The following is a 20072-nucleotide window of genomic DNA, read 5'->3' on the forward strand; positions in this document are numbered from 1 at the left end:
GTTATATTAGCACTCGCTGTATTACTAACATAACCACATTAACATTATTGACACTCGCTGACTTTTAATAGTCATTCTATAAATGCTGTCCGGTTAAATGGTCTTACCTGTAACGCTGCTGTATCCACCGGATTCCAGCCAGAGTGGATTCTGGAGTCTTCCCACGCTCCTGTCTGTGATCCTCCATCTGGATGGATGATAACAACCTTCTGAACAATCTAGCAGGTGGATGGCCCATATCTATGGGACTGATTTCTGCTAATAACGCCCATTGTATGGACTGATAACAGCCGAAGCGGGTGAATAAAGTCACCCGGTCGCTAGCTGTGCCATTACCCAGCATACACCTCTCCCTCCATAAATGCAATAAACGATGCAAAAGTAATGGCCTATAATTAATTTATCTACTGTATCTGCTGTTTCTCAGGTAGTTGTTTACATTATATAATATATTGTGTTCAGTACACGTCACTACAATGTGATTTTGGAAATGTATAAATATACGAACAACAGGCGCTTCCGCGGAAATCTCTTGTCGTCAATAAGCAACGATTAGGGATCAGCATAGTATTCAATAGGAGGACCCTGCACGTCAATTCTCGACGCCAGGGGGGTACACTGCGCGTCGATAAGTGAAGCAGAGGGAGCCTGACCATGCGTCACACATTTGACGAGTTGGGAGTGAGAACGTGTTGGTCTTGATTTATCTTGATGTTTTTTCATTGCTCAAAATGTAGACTTAATGTTGTGTAAGTAGAACACCTCAAATAGAGTACAGATAGTCTAAAATTATTAAGGTTACTTTAAATATGAAACTCTAATTCAGTGAGTGTCTTCATGCATTGCCAGAACAAATTCACAGATTTGCATATATTGTCCTTTGGAATGTGTTTTACTTCTTCATCTCAAAGAAATCAAAGAGATGTGAAGATACATAAAATTCACTTTTCCAAACAGAGTCAACTAGAGCCTATTCTTCTTTACTTATTAAATTTAACCAAGCAATATTAAAATCTACTTTGATTTTTAATTAAACCCATACAAAATTTTGCATCAGATGGCAAAAAAATACTGATCTATATCTGTTGTTACACAGCTACTGACCTGCACAAGTTTGAGTATTTGATGGCATTATTTAAACAACTATGTATGAAATTTATTTTCTGTTTTTTTAAACAACAAAGTACCTTGAAGCAAGGTCACTGTAATCCTTAGGAAACTTGACTGAAAATATGCCCATGTTTATAATAATAATCTTATTTTTATAAAGAATAATCTTATTTCAACATTTTTAAGGTTCTAAGTTCTTTCACAACTGACAATTTTTTTATGCTGCCATGACTGTATGACACTCATAATCAGGTAAAGATGGCTTCCTAAATTACTTTTAATTAATCAAGAGTTTAAAAAGTTAATTTATTGATTCTTCACAGAAAAATATAACAATGTTTACATTAGACTGACATAAAGGACACTAGTTCTATTTACATTTTAATTAAAAAATAAAACATCTAAGCTCCTAAATTAAATTTAAATTAAAAAAGAGAGTCAGGCTTCTTTTTCCTGTTTCTAGTCTAGTCTAATTAAAGTAATAATTTTTTGTTTATTAAATAAAACAGTTGTTGCATTACCTTCATGTGGAGGTTTAGATGGAGAAAGCAGTCTGCACTACAGCGTCCATATGAAGTGAAACTAAACTGTAACTCAGAGATTAAATCTGTTACCTGCCAGGAATGTTTAACTGAGAGTTCAACACAAAGCTGTGACTTTTTGTTTTGTCTACATGTTTCATTTTACATTGAACCTTTGAATTGTTTGAACCACATGTTTCAAAGAATTTTTTGAAACATGTAGAAACATGTAGACTTTTTGTTTTGTCTACATGTTTCATTTTACATTGAACCTTTGAATTGTTTGAACCACATGTTTCAAAGAATTTTTTCATAAATTCAGTTTATCTATATTGGTGTCAGACAGTTGGTGTCAACTCAATTAAATCCAATTATCACATATAATAATAATGGATTGCATTTATATAGCGCTTTTTGAGACCCTCAAAGCGCTTTACAATTCCACTATTCATTCACTCTCACATTCACACACTGGTGGAGGCAAGCTACAGTTGTAGCCACAGCTGCCCTGGGGCAGACTGACAGAAGTGAGGCTGCCATATCGTGCCATCGGCCCCTCTGGCCAACACCAGTAGGCGGTAGGGTGAAGTGTCTTGCCCAAGGACACAACGACCGAGACTGTCCGAGCCGGGGCTCGAACCGGCAACCTTCCGATTACAAGACGCTCTACAGCATCTTTAAATATAATCAGTTATTCTGTTTTCTAGAAAGGTGGGGTTTTTATTTCAAATCCATACATCACCAGGTAATTTAATTTTAGTGGCAGAATGACAATAAAAACCTTTTACTAAGATTTAGGATTGTTATATTATGCTTTCATGTAACATGAGAGATATTTAGCCTTTTTTTCCTTTTTAATCTTGCCATGTCTGATGACTTTTGCAATGAGAATTATGATCTGAATACACTGCTGTGCCCAACATCTCTTTATTTATTCATTTCTATTTGTGTTATTTCAGTTATTACATTAAATATAATATTATATCATATAGTATGACAATGTCTAAGCTGAAAGGCAGGAGAAAAAAAAGAAAAGGGGGGTGAAAATAGGACAAAATATAGTAAAAGGATGTATCGCCAACTGCTGCACCAGTAAGAAAAAACAAAGGGAAAAAAACATAGAGCCTGGAACACAAAAATATGAAAATGCAAAGTACATACAGAGAGAGAGAGAGTCTGTGTATGTCTCTTTGTCATAAAATGTACTTGATAATAAGGGTGGGAAGCCACAACAATGCCCCCCATGAGCCAGAGGCAGACAGAAATAGATCCAGGAGATCCAGGCCATCCACAGCCCCCAAGAGTTCAAGAGTACACATCTCAGCGATATCTGTGCATCCATCGCAGCAGGAGAAGGAGGGAGGGCTCCAGATGGGGCGGCAATGGCCAAAGGGCAACAACCCAGGAGAACAAGACACAACAAGCAGCCGACCACATTAGAGGACTGGTCACCCTGGCACAAGCTGAGAATGGAGCTCTAGGCACCATTCTGTGCTCTAGGCACAGAAGAAGCCTCCATCGCCTCCAAGGGAGTGGTTTAGCTTTTTTTTTTCCCTAATATATAACATATTCTTGGTGAAGCACCTGCTAATAATACAGCAAATTAAAGTAATTTCATGGATTTGAGATGTGGACAAAATCATATTTATTTGTCTATCACTGAAATGTTTTCTTAACCTAATCAAAATAATTTATGTATTAATGAGGAGCCCTTTCAGATTAGAAATTCTGCCTTTTGGCCAGTAAATATGGATTATGTTTAAGGTAAGCATTTGGTGCAGCTAAACCAGAGGCAGCAATTACCTGCCGTATTTTTGTTGAGCCCAGCACTCAGCGTAGTTCTGCAAGTGATTTACTTTTTTCTTTCTAAAATTTCTCCGCCATCTAATGGAGAAGGTTGGGATTGCATTCAGGTCAAAACCACTGCTGTATTCACCGTGTTTCCTGTAATTATGAGACTTGGAATGTAATTTATAATAATAAACTTCGCATTTACTCATTTCTTATGGAGGACCACAAGAGCCATGCGCATCGAAATAAAGAATTTTGTGCTTGACATTTAAAAGTATGGCACTTTTAAATGTCCGCTCTCTGTTGAACAAGTCTTTTATTATTAATGATTTAATTTTAGATAATAAACTTGATTGTTTATTTTTAACTGAAACATGGCTGGGTTCAGATGCACCAGTTGTTCTCACTGAGGCCTCCCCACCAAATTTTAATTTCTCTTTTTCTATTAGAAGTGGTAAGAGAGGTGGTGGGACTGCATCTTTAACCAACCACACACTCACCACCAAACAAATTTTATTTGATCATTTTACCACTTTCGAATTCCATGCTATTGTTTTTAGCAGCCCTCCAGTTTTATCTGTCACAATTTATCGACCACCTAAAGACAGTGCTGCTTTTATCAAGGAATTCTCAGAATTTTTAACAAACATACATTCAAAATATAATATGATAATTTTAACCGGTGATTTTAACCTGCACATAGATAATCCTTCTGACCCTGCATCAAAAGAATTCTTAAACATTCTTCATTGTATGGATTTTACCCAGCACGTCATGCAGCCGACTCACAACAGAGGACACACTCTGGACCTGGTCATCACCCATGGGCTGTCCACCAGTGTGTCCTCTGTTGTTGACTTGGCTGTCTCTGACCACTACTGTGTGTTTTTTAACATCACCGGTTTTATTCAGCGGGAGACCTCGGTGCGAACTGTCAGGAGGCGCTATCTAACCTCTGAAGTGGCTGCAAATTTTACCAGGGTTTTAGACGAATGCCCCCCTGTGATTTTACCTGCACCCTGTGATTTTATTTTTAATCATTTTAACAGCAAACTGAAGAAAAGCCTTGACTCCGTTGCTCCACTCACCACCAAAAAGATTAACGTAAAACGTGTATCACCCTGGAGAAACGAAGAAATCAAAACACTCAAAAGAAATTGCAGGGCAGCAGAAAGGAGATGGAGGAAAATTAAAAATGCAATCAACCATCAAATACTTTGCGAGCAACTTAAAATTTACAATAATACACTAAAGAATTCAAGAAATTCATACTTCGCCAAAATAATCAGTAATAACAAAAATAATCCCAAGGTCCTCTTCTCCACCATAGATCACTTATTTAACCCTGATTTTAACAGCTCCCAAAGACCCCCCACAGACTCACTCTGCGAGCAGTTTGCAGACCACTTCAGGGGAAAAATCAACACCATCAGATGTGATATTTTATCTTCTCGTGATATGATTTTAAACACATCTGAGGGCTCGATTGTACCTGAGGAGACACTGGACAGCTTTGTCCTGGTTAATGCTGAGAACCTTAAGAAAGTTTTCTCCACAGTGAGACCCACCACATGTCTTTTAGATCCAATCCCCTCTTTACTTTTTAAAACACTTTATGGATTTTTTGAAGCTGAGCTTTTATACATGATGAATTGCTCTCTTCAGTTGGGCGTCTTCCCTGCTGCCTTTAAAACGGCGGTGGTGAGGCCCCTTCTGAAGAAGAGCAATTTGGATTGTAATGATTTTAATAATTACAGACCTGTATCCAACTTACCATTTTTAAGTAAAATTTTAGAAAAACTTGTTTTTACTCAGATTAATGATTTTTTGAATGATAAACAGATCCTAGAGATATTTCAGTCTGGATTTCGGGTGAACCACAGCACAGAGACCGCTCTCCTAAAGGTTTTATATGATCTTAGATGTAACTGGGACTCCCAAAAGCTCTCAGTCCTGGTGCTACTGGATCTAAGCGCAGCCTTTGATACAGTAGACCACGCTATACTTTTAAACAGATTGAAACACATGGTGGGCCTCTCTGGTGCTGTACACAACTGGTTCACTTCCTATCTCTCAGACAGAACTTTTATGGTGTGTATGGATACATGCTCCTCTAAGATCCATAAAATGACATGTGGTGTGCCCCAAGGGTCGGTTTTAGGCCCTGTACTTTTTAATTTGTATATGCTCCCTCTTGGCGGTGTCATCAGGAGGCATGGAGTGAACTTCCACAGTTACGCTGATGACACTCAGCTGTACATCTCCGTGTCTCCTGATGACACCAGACCAATGGATGCCCTTTTTAACTGTATTCTAGATATAAAATCTTGGATGGCAGAAAACTTTTTACAGCTTAACCAGGACAAAACTGAAGTTTTAATCATCGGTCCTGAGGCTCAGAGAGAGAAACTCTTGTCTAAATTACAGGCATTTTCACTATGCCCTTCACTACAAGTGAAAAACCTGGGTGTTATTTTTGACTCTGAGCTTGGTTTTATCCCACATATTAAACATGTAACCAAAATTGGATTTTATCATCTAAAAAATATAGCCAGAGTCCGCCTTATTCTCTCTCGGACCAACACGGAGATGTTGATGCATGCTTTTATTACCAGTCGCATTGATTACTGTAATGCCCTGCTCTCTGGTCTTCCTAAAAAGAATATTTCATCTTTACAACTTTTACAAAACTCTGCAGCTCGTGTGCTGACGAAGACCAGAGGGCGGGCCCACATTACACCGGTTTTAGAATCGTTGCATTGGCTCCCCGTGTGTTTCAGGATCGATTTTAAAGTTCTTTTATTGGTTTTTAAATGTCTTAATGGTCTTGGGCCTTCTTATCTTTCAGATCTGTTTTTACCATATGAACCCTCGCGGACCTTGAGGTCCTCTGGTACTGGCCTTTTGATTGTCCCTAAAGTCAGGACACATACTCACGGAGAGGCAGCTTTTCAGTGGTATGGTCCTCGACTGTGGAACAGCCTGCCGGAGGAGCTCAGGGCCGCAGAGAACGTACATGTTTTTAAGAACAGGCTCAAGACCCACCTTTTTAATTTAGCTTTCACCTAACGTTTATTTATTTTATGCTTATTTATTCTATCCTGTTATTCTATTTATATTATTAATTTAGGTTTTACCTAATATTTATTGATTTTATTCTTATTCATTTTTTATCTTCTTACTCTATTTATATTTATATTTATATTGTATCCCATTCTTATTTATTTTATCTCTTTATCCTGTACACTGTAAGAAATGTACATAAAAATTACAGTTAATAACTGTAAAATGGCAACGGTAAATTACCATTAAATCAAAAAGAGTAATTGATTGTAATATGGACATTACATTTCTGTAAATTGAAAAACGGTGATTTGCCTTTATTTTTACACTCCTAATATGTTGAAAATATATTAATGTACTGTAATATGGCCCATTGTATTTGAAAACAACAGGAAGAATCTGTAACATTATTTACAATTAATCACCCTACAATTTACATAATAACTCTGTATGAATGACAATCTTTCCTGCTTTTTTCATTTGAATTTACAATTTACAACTGTATATTAATTACCTAAAACATTCCGTACTTTTAATTTTAACAAAATGTGAAAACATTGTTAGAATTAATGTGAAAGTTACGGTGAAATGTTTTTAATATCAACAACCTCAGGCTGTTTGATAAAACAGTATACGTTAACAGTACATACAAACAATTACTACTAATAAAAAAAAAAGTATATTTCTTTAAGTTCTAGAGTCTCACCAAGTATAACACAGTTACAATAAAAAAATATTTTGTGTTATAGGGAGGTTTAAATCATGGATTTGCCACTGTTCAGTCCGTGTTCAATCTGTTTGAGTGTGATACCACCTTCTGAAATTAAAATTAATTGATCAAAATGAAATACAAAAAAATAATGAAATAATGTTAATAAATTGGTGTAGTTTGCAAGGTCGAGAGCAGTTAACGAATGTATTATAAAAGCTGTAACAATCAGTTTCTTTAAAAGTCCATGCACGTTTGGGAGAAAATGCATCACGTGTCTAAACCGTCATACATATATATATATATATATATATATATATATATATATATATATATATAAAACAACAAAAACACCCAGCACGCCCCTACGGGCGGTTTATCCTTCAAGCTCGGGTCCTCTACCAGAGGCCTGGGAGCTTGAGGGTCCTGCGCAGTATCTTAGCTGTTCCCAGGACTGCGCTCTTCTGGACAGAGATCTCCGATGTTGTTCCCGGGATCTGCTGGAGCCACTCGCCTAGCTTGGGAGTCACCGCACCTAGTGCTCCGATTACCACGGGGACCACCGTTACCTTCACCCTCCACATCCTCTCGAGCTCTTCTCTGAGCCCTTGGTATTTCTCCAGCTTCTCGTGTTCCTTCTTTCTGATGTTGCTGTCATTCGGAACCGCTACATCGATCACTACGGCTGTCTTCTCCTGTTTGTCCACCACCACTATGTCCGGTTGGTTAGCCACCACCATTTTGTCCGTCTGCATCTGGAAGTCCCACAGGATCTTAGCTCGGTCATTCTCCACCACCCTTGGGGGCGTCTCCCATTTTGACCTCGGGACTTCCAGGTTATACTCGGCACAGATGTTCCTGTACACTATGCTGGCCACTTGGTTATGGCGCTCCATGTATGCCTTGCCTGCTAGCATCTTGCACCCTGCTGTTATGTGCTGGATTGTCTCTGGGGCATCTTTACACAGCCTGCACCTGGGGTCTTGCCTGGTGTAATAGACCCCAGCCTCTATGGATCTTGTACTCAGAGCTTGTTCTTGTGCTGCCATGATTAGTGCCTCTGTGCTGTCTTTCAGTCCAGCTTTGTCCAGCCACTGGTAGGATTTCTGGATATCAGCCACCTCCTCTATCTGCCTGTGGTACATACCGTGCAGGGGCCTGTCCTTCCATGATGGTTCCTCGCCTTCCTCCTCTTTCTTGGGTTTCTGCTGCCTGAGGTATTCACTGAGTACGCTGTCAGTTGGGGCCATCTTCGTGATGTATTCGTGGATGTTTCTTGTCTCATCCTGGACTGTGGTGCTGACACTCACCAGTCCCCGGCCCCCTTCCTTCCGCTTAGCGTACAGCCTCAGGGTGCTGGACTTGGGGTGAAACCCTCCATGCATGGTAAGGAGCTTTCTTGTCTTTATGTCAGTGGCTTCTATGTCCTCCTTTGGCCAGCCTATTACCCCAGCAGGGTACCTGATCACGGGCAGGGCGTAGGTGTTGATGGCCCGGATCTTGTTCTTACCCTTCAGCTGACTCCTCAGGACTTGTCTGACCCTCTGCAGGTACTTGGTGGTTGCAGCTTTCCTAGCGGCCTCTTCATGGTTCCCATTCGCCTGCGGGATCCCCAGGTACTGTCCTCAATGTCTGCAATGTTGCCTTCTGGTAGTTCAATTCCCTCGGTTCTGACTACCTTCCCTCTCTTTGTTACCATCCGACTACACTTCTCCAGTCCGAACGACATTCCAATGTCATTGCTGTATAGCCTGGTAGTGTGTATCAGTGAATCGATGTCTCGTTCACTCTTGGCATACAGCTTGATGTCATCCATGTACAGGAGGTGGCTGACAACCGCTCCGTTTCGTAGTCGGTATCCGTAGCCAGTCTTGTTAATGATCTCACTGAGGGGGTTCAGGCCTATGCAGAACAGCAGTGGGGACAGAGCATCTCCTTGGTAGATCCCGCACTTGATGGTGACTTGTGCTATGGGCTTGGAGTTGGCCTCTAGTGTTGTACGCCACATCCCCATTGAGTTCCTGATGAAGGCTCTTAGGGTCCTGTTGATCTTGTACAATTCTAGGCATTCCAGAATCCAGCTGTGGGGCATTGAGTCATAGGCCTTCTTGTAATCAATCCAGGCAGTGCACAGGTTGGTCAGTCTGGTCTTGCAGTCTCGGCTTACTGTTCTGTCTACCAGTAGCTGGTGTTTTGCGCCTCTGGTATTCTTGCCAATCCCTTTCTGTGCCCCGCTCATGTATTGACCCATGTGCCTGTTCATCTTAGCCGATATGATGCCTGACAGGAGCTTCCATGTGGTACTGAGGCAGGTTATTGGTCGGTAGTTGGATGGGACCGGTCCCTTCTTGGGGTCCTTGGGGATCAGGACCGTCCGACCTTCGGTTAGCCATTCCGGGTGTCTCTCGTTAACTAGCAGCTGGTTCATTTGTGCTGCCAGACGCTCGTGGAGTGCAGTCAGCTTCTTCAGCCAGTAGGCGTGAACCATGTCAGGCCCTGGTGCTGTCCAACTCTTCATACTGGAGACCCTTTCTTGGATGTCTGCCACTGTGATGGTTACTGGACCCTGTTCAGGGAGGTCGCTATGGTCTGCCCTCAGATCCACTAGCCACTGAGCATTGCCGTTGTGGGTTGCGTCCTTCTCCCATATGCTCTTCCAGTATTGCTCCGTCTCCAGCCTTGGTGGTGCTGTTCTGTTATTGTTCCCTTGCCACTGAGAGTACACCTTTGCTGGCTCTGTGGAGAACAGCTGGTTTATTCTCCTGCCTTCTCTCTCTCTGGTGTACCTCCTCAAGCGGGTGGCCAAGGCTGTGAGTCTTTGCTTGGCAGTTTCCAAGGCCTCAGGTATGGACAGCTTGCTGTATTTCTTATGCACCTTCTTTGTCGCGCCTTTCTGCAACTCCGTTAGTTGGCTAACCTCCCTCCGTGCTACTTTGATCTTGCCCTCTAGCCTCCTTCTCCATGGAGGGTACTGCCCCTTGTGGCTGTTCAACTTGCAGCCAAGCATCTCACTGATCACTGCTGCCGTAGTGTAGATCAGCTTGTTAGTGTCGGTAATCGTGGTTGTAGGTATCATCCGTAGTGCTGCATTAACATCATCTAGCAGACCTTCTGAGGGTACTTCACGTAATCTTGGTAACCGGCTACGGGGGATCCAGGTTTCAAGCTTGGCCATGATCCTATCCTTCAGGTCAGTTCCTCTCGCACTCAACGATCCTTCTCCTATCGCACTTGGGGCTATGTACCCAATCTCGGGTGGGGGTGATGATATCTCCCCCCTGACCTGGCGTCCTGACTCCTCCTTGCCGTAGCATTTATGTTGTACCTCATCAATCTCTAGCTGTGAGAGCAGTTCCTTCTTTCGAATGTTGGAACACTGAGCTACTAGTTGTTTCGCCGTCATTGTGGATGTTGGGTATCGAAGTTGGGTATATATATATATATATATATATATATATATATATATATATATAAACTTAGACGAGGAGGGTACTATGTTGTCAGAAATAGCTGTCTGACTTTGAGGTACTGCAACAGCAGTGGGCACCAATACTCCTTGGAAGCGCCAAATATTTAAAACCAAACCAACGAAGAAGAAGATAGCGCCACTTCTAACGGTCCAGACCTGGCCCAGACAGTCTCCTGCTCAGCAAGGGAGCCCAGCAGCAGCCTGCGCCGAACCAACAACCTTCTCTTTCAATGTAAGTATATCATTAGACTTGAAACGTATATCAGCTGTAACCATAGTTCGCTTAGTTTTCTTGTTGCATTGAAAGCGTTCCTCTGTTACAGGCTTCGCCTTCAGTCCTGTTTAGTTTTCTGGAAAGTTCATGCTAATGCAGCAGGTTGAAGATTTTAGCTAGCTTTACTGTGAAACAAACGCCAGTTTAATTTACCAGGAGCAGCTAAAGACAATGTTCCTTTTTGATTTCTGTGCCAAGTCAGTGAAGTCACTGAGGGGTTATGTATTTCATTGTGACCTGCTTCTGCCATCCTGACCATTGTAGAGGAAATTTTAAAAAATATATGAGTTGGGTCAGTCATATACTCTGAATAAGCTCACTACACTTCTTAAAACTAAAACAACATTATCTGATGAGGGTATTTCCAAGCTTTGTGAGGTGGTCAAGGGATCCAGATATGTGTAACAGGTGAGGAATCAGCTGAGTCTTCATCAGATGTACTGTGTGACATTAGTGATGGTCAGATATTCAAAAGTAGTAATTTATTTTATTTTTTTTACCAAAATCCATTATGTTTCAAACTACTGCTATACCAAAATGCCTTTGAAGTTGTTCATCCTTTAGGTTATGGAAATAAATAGATAAAACTATAGTTAAAGGAACCTTGTTTTGCTTGCTGGAGATAATTTGGGCTCACATTGCACTGGTGGCCTCTGCTTTAGTCGTACACAACATTTCTGTAGATACTGTTTAATGACGCAATCTGTTTTTCAGGGTGGTGATCCAAATCAGTGTGGAGCAGAATGCACCATAGAGATGTACAACTCTCCTGTTGAACACCTCAAGACTGAAGGTACACCAGATATAGAAGGAGTAAAGTTTGAGTCAGTTTTCAACTGTTTAAAATATTTTCACATCTGTCAGCCAGGTTTGCCATTTTGATTAGGACGGAAGATTTTATGGCATTTTGTCATATGATGTTGCGCTGTTTCTTAAATTTTTTGTGAATAAAAAAAGAATGGTTCACCTACTCCATTCTGAATTGGAGCATCAAACAGTTTAAATACTCTGACTCTGATACCTCTTCAAAGCCGTGTGAGATCAGTCCTCAAACAAACTCTCAGCACAGTTAATATAAAACTGGAACTTTTTAAGGCTGTTGCCTCTCATGATTGATGACGTGGTGGAATGGAAGATGGAGCAGATGATTTTTACCCCACTGCATCCAAACGCGCATGTGCGAAGCCACTGCTGGCATGTGATGCGCAGCAGCAGAAGAAAAGGACCTGTGAGGCTCAGTAACAGAGATTTTATTAGAAAACTACAGACGTTTTGTGCTGAAAAATATAATTTTTTTCCCAGTGCATCATGATAACTTCATTTCAGTTTGTTTGTTTTCATCAACAAATAAAGGAGGTTACATATAAGCTACTTTTTTATAGCTCGTCTGAACACAAACTGCACTTTTTGGTCCACTGTGATGTATGTGGCTGAAGAAAACAAATTGCTGTTATTTTTAGGTTGTACAGTCCTGATCAAAAGTTTTAGACCATTTGAAAAATGGCAAAAAATCATATTTTGCATGGTTGGATCTTAAGAAGGTTCCAAGTACAGCTTCAACATGCAACAAGAAGAAATAGGAGTGAGGCAAAACATTTTTTGAGCATGCAATTTGTTAAAAACAACGCTTAAACTGAAACAGGCTGTTTTACAGTTGATCAAAAGTTTAGGACCACACCTCCAGAAAACATGGGTAAACCCCAAAAACAGAAAGTTCCAAACTTGAACTCAGTAATTAATTGGTCCGCTGTTCGTGTTGATCACTTCATGCAAGCGTTTCCATGAGGTGAGTGGGAAGATTTCTCCAAGTGGTGAAGAGGGCCACACGAAGGGTGTCTACTGTCTGGAACTGTTGTCCATTCATAGTTGGATTTAGATCAGGGAAAGACGCAGGATGGTCCAAAAGAGTGATGTTATTCTCCTGGAAGAAGTCCTTTGTCCTGTGGGCGTTGTGTACTGTAGCGTTGTCCTGCTGAAAAACCCAGTCGTTACCACACAGATGAGGGCCCTAAGCCATCACGGATGCTCTCTGCAACATCTGGACATAGCCAGCAGCCTTTTGACACCCCTGCACCTCCTGAATCTTCATTGTTCCACTGAAGGAAAAAGCATCTTCCCAATCATTGTGGCATCCACTCGTTTGTAGGGCGAAGAAAACATCTCAGGTGGGATCTGCTTGTCATGCCAGTAAGGTTGGAAACCATCAGGACCATCAAGGTTGCATTTTTTTTACAGGATAAAAAAAGGTTATATTTTTTATCAGAGAATTCGTTTTTGAAGCCCTTCAGTCTCAGATGCCATTTGATGATTATGATGGTGCAATCGGCACCACTAATGGCCTTAATTTGGGTTGAGGATTGTTTAGGTCTTCCACTTCACGTTTTTGTTCCATAACCCCCAGGATTATTTAAGAAATGACCGTCTTAACTGCATCCCACCTCAGCAGCGATGGCACGCTGTGAGAGACCCTACTTATGCAGTTCAACAAGCCGACCATGTTCAACAAGGAAAGTTTTTTTGCTTTTGCCATCAGAACATCCTGACAGTCTGACTACCTGACAGAAAATGACAATGACCCCACAGTTTTGCACAAATTTGGCCTTTTAAAGACAAGTGGTCCTAAACATTTGATCAGCTGTAAAACAGCCTGTCCCAGTTTAAGTTTGTGAAATGTAAGTTAAATGTTTTGTCTCACTCCCATTTCTGCTTGTTGCATGTTGTTGGAACCTTGTTAAGATCCAACCATGCAAAAGATGATTTTTCTTTTTGCCATTTTTCAAGTGGTCTTAAACTTTTGATTGGGACTGTATTTAATAATCGATTAGTTTCTTCTGAATGGATTAAGAATGCTTTTTTCCCCACAATGCATCACAATTGTAAATCATTATACAATTAATTGTGTCAGCTCTATTAGATGTAAGATTGTATATTTGCTTTTGAAATGGGCAGTTTGCTTTATTGTGCTTTGTATTTGCTTTCAGACTGCAAGGAAAGAACGCTAATCTACACCGAGCATCTGAAGAACAGCATGCAAGTCCTCCAGCACATTGAATCCAAAACCTGTTCCAGTTCCTCAGACACCATCAGAGACTGTTTTGAAAGCCCTCTACTATCAATCTGGATAAAAAGAAACTTTGGCAACCACTGCAAGTATCAAGTGTTTTAAATTTTGTTTGACTGTTTATTATGTACTTATTTGTTATTGGTTGTATTAAGTTTGATATTAATTAGATCAGTGCCTTTTTAGTCATTAATTTGATTATTAAGTATTAATTGTTTAGGGCAGCACGGTGGTTAGCACTGTTGCTGCACAGCAAGAAGGTTCTGAGTTCAATTCCACCATCAGGCCAGGGTCTTTCTGTGTGGAGTTTGCATGTTCTCCCCGTGTTTGCGTGGGTTACCTCCGAGTACTCTGGCTTCCTCCCACCGTCCAAAGACATGCAGTTTGTGGGGATAGGTTAATTGATTAATCCAAATTGCCCATAGGTGTAAATGTGAGTGCGAATGGTTGTCTGTCCCTGTGTGTTAGCCCTGTGACAGACTGGCGACTTGTCCAGGGTGTACCCCGCCTCTCGCCCTATGACAGCTGGGATAGGCTCCAGTGTCGCGACCCTGAAAAAGGATAAGTGGAAGCGAATGGATGGATGGATGTTAACTGTTTAATTTAATCATTGTCTCTACTGGTTTTTATTAATGTTTCTAGCAAATTATGACAAAAAGTCAAAGAATGTAAGTTTTATGCCAGTTAGCCCTATTATGTTTATTACCTCATTTGTTGGACCTTAATTTTTTTAGACGACATTCTGTCTGCAACAGCTGCCAATAATTTCGTGTAAATATGAACTTTTAAATAAAAAGGCATGTTTTGTATTATACAGCTCTTCTGTGCTTTGTCAATAGGAGACGGTAAACAAGCTTATTAAAATGTATTTTAACTGGTTTACTTTATATTAGTTCTTTATTTCAATCTAATAATTGCACAAAAACCAAAGTTCACTGTGAATTTTACATTTATCAACAAGTATACCGTTATGTATTCTGCATTATCACTATATTTTCCACGGTGAAATTCTGGCAACCACAGCTGCCAGTATTTTACCGTAATATTCAACTTTTTAATATTTATTTTATACAGTTTCACTGTATTTTACAATGCAAAACTGTAATCAGGTTAATGGAGTGTTTGTTGCTTTTACATGAGTTACCATGAACAGGTTTATGATTCTTTATTGTGAATTTTACATTTATCAACAAGTATACCGTTATATATTCTACATTATTACTATATTTTCCACGGTGAAATTCTGGCAACCACAGCTGCCAGTAATTTACCGTAATATTCAACTTTTTAGGTATGATACCGTATTATTTTATACAGTTTCACTATATTTTACAAAGTAAGACTGTAATCAGGTTAACGGAATGTCTGTTGTTTTCACATGAATTTATGTTTAAATTCAGTCATTTACTGTAAAAGAAATAATTATTATTTACTGTGAAATTTAAGGTTACCAAAATAGGATACCGTTTTGTGTTCTACATTTACAATTTATTTTTCACGGTGAAATTCTGGCAACCACAGCTGCCAGTAATTCACCGTAAATTCTACAATATTTTTTTTACAGTGTATATATTCTTATTAGGTCATATCTCCAGTGTTTCCTCGGAGGGGGCTCTCTGCACCGGGGCTGTGATCGACCGTGGCTGCTGGGGCTCTGTGGGTCCTCTCAGCCTGGCTGGGGGGCTTCTTTGCCTCCCTCCTGCTGTGTGCCCAGCCTGGAGGCTGCGGTCTGTGACCGGCTCCCGGTGATAGTGTTTCCTCACTTGCTAATGCGTACCCAGCCCAATTTTACTCTTTAAGAGTGCGTGTGTGTGTCTGTGCGTGTGTGTGTGTGTGTGTGTGTGTGTGTGTGGGAGGGTGGGCTGCTTTTAACCATGTAAAGCACTTTGTGCTACATTTTTTGTATGAAAAGTGCTTTATAAATAAAGATTGACTGATTGATTGATTGATTAAATAATGAATTGTAGAATAAATTCTGCATTTGTAAATTCATTTTTGAATTCCAATTTAATAAACTGATTTTTAAAATGCTTTTTAAAAACTTCATTTCAAAAAACATTTTTGAATTCCAACTTAATAAACTGCATTTCAAAAACCTTTTTCCAATTGCACTTTAATAAACTGCATGTAACGGCCTCATAGTGTTACATCATATTCTATAAGGATGTTATGTGTTTGTATACTTTCTGCCCAGTTTGACCCATTTAGCAGAAGTCAGCCTGTTTAAGGCTCTGATATCTATTCTGTATGACATAAGGAGTTATGACATGGTCTGATTTTCTCACCCAATAATGGAATATTTAATATATCAGTCTACTCTTCATTCTATCAGAAACAGTTTTCACAGCTCGTACATTTTCTTTTTACACATATATGTAAGCATTGAGCCAAATGTAGTAATGCCAACATATTAAAAACAATATTTGTCTCTTATATATGATATATCTATATATACACTGTCAAAGATACTTGTCTTTGAGTGAAGATTTAAGGTGATAGGAAATATAAATAAATGCAACTTGAATCTTTACTGAAGCTCAGTATTTGACACAGAGTTCAAGTTCACTGCTGTAATAACTATTAATGATTAATATAATAACTATAATATTGGCCATATTATATTTACATTACCAACGTGAATGACTTTAGTCACATGAACAACATTAGCTAATTGTTATTTACTAGCTAATCTTAAAATGACTGTTCAGTACAGAAATGAAGCCCAACAATCATGTTTTACAGTCCCGTGGTCTCAGCCTCAGATACGCTCATGTAGAAACAAATGAACAATATATGTTCTCCTTCATTTCTGTCAAAGCAGTATGAAACGTTTCCAGCTGTTAGTATCATGGTTGCTAGGCAACCTGGGCAGGGCGACGGAGGCTAGACCGTCCCATCTTACAAGCCTTGCACTTCCGGCCTTAGCGGTCTTTGAGTACGCGGCCCTTGAGGACCGTTAAGGCTGCGTACTTTAAGGCTGCAGACCCTGAATTGGGATACAGCCTGTGACTAGCCTGGTCACCCCCCAAAGCTTACGTATAAAACAGCTGTTAAGACGCGAAACCGGTGGTGGTTTGATTGGAGAACGGTGCTTCTGTGCGTCTTACACATTAACTGTTACGCAGAGCTTTCAGGATGATGGAATAGGCTGTAATCATGCAGACCTTCTCTGGATGAGTCATGTGCTCTTCTTTCACCGTCAGATTTATCCAGACCACGTGGATTTATGCACGCACAACCCTCAGCAGTTATTAATAGGATCAGTTTTCCTGATATCAAAAACATGTTGATTTTCCTAAATTGTAATGCCATTTTTGAAGAGAAACACGTGTAAAACCTGCACACACTGTATTATTAGTCACTCAGACTATTATCTAGTCATTGATCACTACTGAAAGAAATATGTTTAAAAATGTCCATTGTTAGTATAACACTCTTCTCACATTGGCACATTGCTGGGAGTGGATCATTTCAAAATTTACCCTACTAGCCAAATCTGGCCCTTACACTTCGCGAGTGTGACACCATAAAGTAGTGCTGTCAGTGCAATTTTTTTGTCCGTTCAGCTTGCCATTGCATTATACAGAATTTCGTTAGAAGAGAGAAGTGAAAATGGCTTCACTGAATTTCAGCAATAGTTTATTTTTTACACAAAACAGTGTGAATGCAAAGGAATGCAGTGAAATGCACATATGTTGTTGTTGTTTTTAACTGGCTCAGTGAGAAACTGAAAAATAGATATTATGTAAAAGCATTTACAAATTAAAACAATATGTAAATTTAAGAAAGGTTGTTTAATGGATAGTCATGCAGGTCCTCGTTGACAGCAGTAGTTTGTTCTGTGAAAACAACTTTCTGGCTAATAGTTGTGTTCCGGCCAGTGTCTCTCTCCCTGTTCTTCCTGCACACATTTTCACAGTGCAAAAGATTCAACAGATGCTTTCGCAACTTCTGTGAGATCATATACAGCAGAGGGTTCATACAGCAATGAGAATAGGCAAGCATTTCACAAATACGAGACATGATAGCCAACCGTTCCTGTGTTTTACAACCTTTGGGTGTATAGAGAGATTTGATTAAAAACATAATATGGTATGGGCCCCAGCAAATGAAAAATGCTGCAACAATACACAACAGCACAACTACAGTCCTGTGCTTCTTTCTGTTTAAAGCTTGTAAAACCTTCTTGAGGATGGCAGAATAGCAGAAAATAATGATGGCAAATGGGAGGAAGAATAGCAGTGACACTTGGAGGTGTTGCCCGAGGTTGTCTTCAGATGTCTCACAATAGGTAGAATTCTCCCAGTTTCCCACCTCTACGTTCACAGCTTCACTCAGGGATGCAGAGATGCTGATGACCCAGGCAGCTACACAAGCACCAATTGCGTACTTCTTTCTATCTAGTTTGTTCAGCTGGTTGTGCAGCACCACGGCAATGAAACGATCCACTGTCATCGCAGTCAGCAGAATGACACTGCTGTACAGCCCAACAAAGAATGCGGCAGAAATCAATTTGCAGGAAAGGTCTCCAAAGACCCATTGGTTAAGATAATCAACGGCCCAGAATGGAAGTGTAATGGTGAAGATTAAATCAGAGCAGGCCAGGTTCAGGATGAAAATATTTGTGATACTTTTCAGGTTCTCGTAGATGAAAAGGACACATAAGAGGAGACCATTGCCTATGACACTGAGGATGAAGATCAAGATGAACAAAGTGCCAGTAAAGGTTGGAAAGTTAACCTCACATAGATAAGAAACATGTTCTTCTTCAGTTGTGTAGTTGCTTTCCATTGTCAAGTTTCTATAAAACACAAACACAAAGCTAGATTTTTAAAATGTAATTAAACACATTAACTGAGCAGTTTTCTTTATGGGAATTTCGTTTTTTTAGATTTTAGTTTTTGTATGATCTGTAAAACACAGAGAGTAATAAAGCACCAAATTAGGAGAAGAGGCACAGCAAATACTGATCGACTTACCCCAAGCATCAGCTGTCAATTTCCTGTGCTGGAAAGGTTTTGATGTTCTTAAGTAAACTAATAGTTCCTCTTTTTAAGTTAGAGTCAGAGCACTGCCTTAAAGGAAAGCACGCATTTTTTTTAACATTGTTTGTCATACTTTTTACTGACATATAACTGTCTACAAGCATCCTGCATCAATCATACCAGACATCAGAATATAATATAACCTATAAAGTCTGACGAGAGCTGTGTTGAAACTTTAAAGGTTATCATTTTGAAAGCTCCAGTTTGTATTTTGCTTTTTGTTTTGTTTTTTTAACGTTGTTGTGTTATACTATTTGTAAGGCAAACCATGAGTAGCCAGTATTAAACTGCAGTGCATAAACATTTCATATTTTAAGATGTTTAAATATTTCTCCAGGATATCAGGATATCTTATTTATGTGTTATGCCTTCAACATTAGTCAAGAAAAATATAATGTAAATTTAAGTAAAAGGAATGAAAGTCAGACAGTGTTGACCTGACTCTCAAAATGGACCATTTCAAATGAAATGTGTTTAAGCACAATTGTATGACACCTTGTTCTGATGTTAATCTATTAGACCTACGAATAACACATAAAACTCGAGGGGCAACACGAAGAAAGTTCAACAAAGCCAGCCTTTCTTTTTGTTACCTGCCTGAACAAAACCTAAAAGACAGATGAACAGATACCCGTCAGAGATAACAGGTATGGATGCATATCAGCTTTCTCTGCTAGACTTTCTACTTGTGATTCTGTGCACACTCACAAAAAGGGGCACTTTGTGGATCATGTGACTCTTCTTCTGCACAAAATTATCCTCATGAGCGCTACCTATTCCAAACTGGAGACATCATCATTAAAAAAATATGACAGTAAAATGCAACTTGGCTGCAAATAAGACTAAAATAAACAATTCAAGCTAATAATTTCAACACTATTTGTGCTATCTGTGCTGCTTTCTATTTGTCAGACAACCTGTGCTCTGAAACTCTGAATACATTTAAGCATTAAAGTTTAAATCTATAAAGGAAACATCAAAATCACTTTAGTTTGTGGGCAATAAATTAATATTAATATTATATAGCAG

The 20072-nt window shown here is 39.6% G+C and overlaps 1 protein-coding gene and 1 long non-coding RNA gene across 2 annotated transcripts; one reads left to right on the top strand and one right to left on the bottom strand.

The window, feature by feature from the left end:
• The first annotated feature begins 10854 nt into the window (after positions 1-10854).
• Positions 10855-13964, top strand: LOC134616244 (uncharacterized). Its single transcript, XR_010091431.1, has 3 exons — positions 10855-10895; positions 11652-11730; positions 13919-13964. It is a non-coding gene; the product is annotated as an uncharacterized LOC134616244 (long non-coding RNA).
• A 3755-nt stretch (positions 13965-17719) lies between these two features.
• On the bottom strand, positions 17720-18789 carry LOC134617565 (chemokine XC receptor 1-like). The gene has a single exon (XM_063462850.1). The coding sequence runs from the start codon at positions 18787-18789 to the stop codon at positions 17779-17781; it is 1011 nt and encodes a 336-aa protein (XP_063318920.1). The 3' UTR covers positions 17720-17778.
• Positions 18790-20072: the final 1283 nt, after the last annotated feature.

Source organism: Pelmatolapia mariae, linkage group LG18, assembly GCF_036321145.2.
Source record: "Pelmatolapia mariae isolate MD_Pm_ZW linkage group LG18, Pm_UMD_F_2, whole genome shotgun sequence".
NCBI lineage: Eukaryota > Metazoa > Chordata > Actinopteri > Cichliformes > Cichlidae > Pelmatolapia > Pelmatolapia mariae.